General features: G+C 42.4%; 1 protein-coding gene across 1 annotated transcript; it reads right to left on the bottom strand.

Moving 5' to 3' along the window:
• Nucleotides 1-335: 335 nt before the first annotated feature.
• Nucleotides 336-2892, bottom strand: LOC149343775 (uncharacterized). The gene is made up of 5 exons (XM_089546049.1): nt 2756-2892; nt 2055-2115; nt 1195-1207; nt 1062-1102; nt 336-745 (listed from the first exon to the last, which is right to left on the bottom strand). The coding sequence occupies exons 2-5, from the start codon at nt 2101-2103 to the stop codon at nt 498-500; spliced, it is 351 nt and encodes a 116-aa protein (XP_089402175.1). The 5' UTR covers nt 2104-2115; nt 2756-2892; the 3' UTR covers nt 336-497.
• Between the last annotated feature and the right edge of the window lie 391 nt (nt 2893-3283).

Below are 3283 nucleotides of genomic sequence, written 5' to 3' on the forward strand. Positions count from 1 at the left end.
ATTTTTTTTTAAGATTCTGCATGATTAATCGGGTTAAAATTACTGCTTTCTAAAAAGCACTTACACAGAGGACTGGTCAGAATGGCAGGGTCCTGATAAAACGTTTCGCTCAATATTTCAATCGGCATCAGACAGGCACACTGAAGCAAACATGCTCAAGAGACGTTGTGTGATGCATTTGAATAGCTGGCGAGCTTGATTATGGTAAAAGTGCAGGTGACAAGAAATGGCACAAAGTTCTATATATTCAGGGTGGTTTCTGAAGGCTAGCATTCCTTCCATGACATCACCTCTGAAATGCTGAGAATAGTGTTAGAGGAATGAGTGACAACGTGTTAATGTTTCAAAGACATAATTTATTTAATATTTTGGTATTTGCTGCCATGATCCACCGCCAGTCATAATGAGTTCTGAGTCTGTGCTCGGCCTTTGGGATTGCTTTCTACACCAAGAAAGTTCGCCTTCTCCATAAACTTTGGAGACGCGCTGATATTCGCCTATCCTTTCCTGTTGAGCCACTTATGAACTCCGTGGGCAATGACACCCTGAGCCACACCACGCGCGATGATGGGCAAGAAGTATTCTGAGGCTTCGTCGCTAAGCTCTTCGCCCGTTGCAAGAGCTTTCAGGACTTCGAGCACCTCCTCCTGGGCCTCCTTGTCTGAGCTGACATCCTTCCCCTGGAGAAGCCTGCCAAGTGTTTCAAGACTCTTGCCGGCCTTCTCGAGTACTTCAGCTTCGGCTTCTGCAAAACAAAAGAATAATATAATTCATCCGCGAATAAAACAGGAATTTTCTTCTTCCTCCTTATTCCTACTCCTGCATGGGCCCGAAACGGGTCTGCAGTACATGTAAATAGATAAATAAGAAAAAAGTAGTCACATAAGTTACCAGAAAATGCCAAGTGTAAAGAAATGTTTTCAAATTCATTTTATTACCATAGAAGCGTAGTATTCATTACCATAGAAGCGTACCAATGTTTATCTGCGGTGATTATTCTCAACCGTAGGGATTCAGAAAACCTGTCGAATGTTGCGCGAACAAGAGAGCAAATTTTGTACCTTTTGACAGAGCCGGCCTCTGCACAGTTGGTTCTGGGACTCTGCATAAATTAAATACAAATTTTGCATATGAGTGACATTGCTTGAGAAGAATCAAATTACTTTAAATGGCAGAAATATAATTGGTACTCACACTGAGGCTGCATCTTGAAGTGGCGTGAAGGGAACGGAATGAAAGAAAAGAGCGTGTTAGATATTAATGAGAAACACAGGCATGCTTTTAATTTATTGCGCAGAAAAATCAGATACGTATTCTTAGTAGAAGCGCTTTTTTCTAACCATATATCGCTGCGCTCTCACGTTAGCTTTAAGACATAACACCTTGTCATCCACATGCTCTGGCTCTGTAGACGTAGCGAGACATTTACTAGGCAGCAACAGCGCCCTGTTTTCCTCATACCATCCAGTTCAGAGTAGCTTATTTTCTATTTTAGTGCATAAACTGATGTTGCCTCACTGATGCAACTTGTACATTCCGGAAATCAGACCAGCTGATTCATATTATGAAATATAAAATTCTTTCCAGCTTATGAGTTCTATTCTTAGATTACATTTGTGGCTCAGGAATTTGCGACGACTCCTATGTTAGTTTACGGTTTTTGGGGGTCTAACGTCCCAAAGCGACAAAGGCTATCATGGGAGCCGTAGTGAAGGGCTTCGGAAATTTCGCTCACCTGGGGTTCTTTAACGTGCACTGACATCGCACAGTTCACAGGCCTCTAGAAATCCACCTCCATCGAAATTCGACCACCGCGGCCGGGATCGAACCCGGGATCAGAAGCCCAGCGCCACATCCTCCCATCCACCGCGGCGGTTCACTTATGTGTTAATTTTTTCTAGTATAGAAGGCTAAGTTAAGTGCCATTTAAGAGTTTTCTTTTTCAGTCGAACAGTTTCAGAAATTTGTCCTTGTTATAGGGCACTTCAGATATTGGTACGTACAGCACCACGTTTTAAAATTTCATTCGCGAGACGCAGGTCTATAGTACTTACAGCCCACTGCGGCAAGTGAAAGGAGAGAGAGCCACAGGAAGGCCTTCATGGTAGACTTGAGCTGTAAAAAAAAAATGTTCCTCAGTTACTTCGCTCCTCGGAACCAATGGGTGAACTCATTTTTATTAATATTGCAAAAACAATGCACTTAGGACGGCGAAAGAACCTAAAGTGTTAAAAAGGCTTCCGTGAGCCCTATTCTGTGTTTCTTGCGTCAGAAGGATTTAGTTTTCACTGTTTTCCCTTTAAAAATGTAAAACGCATTATTTTGCGTTTTTATTACCACTTTTCTCATTACGTGACCAGAGATAAGATACAGGGGTCATAGGAAAATACTTAGGGGCTTTAATTTGCCAGACCTTCCCTACTAAACTAAGCTGTTTTTTTTTGCTTTTAGAGTTCATCGTCTGAACGAAGCCTTCCTTAAAAGCTGTTTTTATGTCCAATGCCTCTTTTGTATATATTGCCTAGTCGTTATGAAAGAAAATACAAACAAAGTACCCATTAATCGTTACGAATGGAGTAACCGAGGCATTAATGGCACCTTGTTGAGAACAGAGGCACCGCTTTTAAAAAAAACTGATGAAACAACGCATAAATTAGTGTCACAGGATATAATAAATATACTCGAAAATATAACTTGCCGTATTACCCCAAGGTCTGAAACCGACACCAAAATTATCGGAAAATGTGGTACTCACCAGTGATAATCGCTGTGCAAGTTGAAGTGATATTCGCGGTGGCTCTTCGATTCTTCTTATACCCCGTGCCAAGGGTCTTTGGCACGCAAAACAATAGCGGTCGGGTTTTTCCTATCTTTCTGGGATATCAGCAGCGCCCATATCTATGCGGTTTGTTGTTTCCCAGATCTACGCAGCGATTCCCAACCACAGGCGCTGAAGGGGCGGAAGCCATTCAGACACTGTGACCGCGGGTAATCAATGCGGTGAAAACTGCTCCGAGGCTTTTCTCGCCAAATATATCTGCTGTGGTAATTTCACAAAAGACAGCAAACGCAGGCCCTGTTGTCACTTAAAGTTGGTGCTCTGCGAGATCAATGGAGAAGGCAAAGGTAATGAGCCCATTATCATCCGTATCGCGCGGTTGCTAACCTTACAGAAATAAAGGAAAGGCCCAAATTTCAGGCTTACTAAAATGTAGCTATCCTTGGTGGCTTAATTAACCAATGCTAAGTGTAACCAAAACAATTCGTATCCGCCGGTAAAGTT

Source organism: Amblyomma mixtum, chromosome 5, assembly GCF_055824585.1.
Source record: "Amblyomma mixtum isolate Tamu chromosome 5, ASM5582458v1, whole genome shotgun sequence".
Taxonomy (NCBI): Eukaryota; Metazoa; Arthropoda; class Arachnida; order Ixodida; family Ixodidae; genus Amblyomma; species Amblyomma mixtum.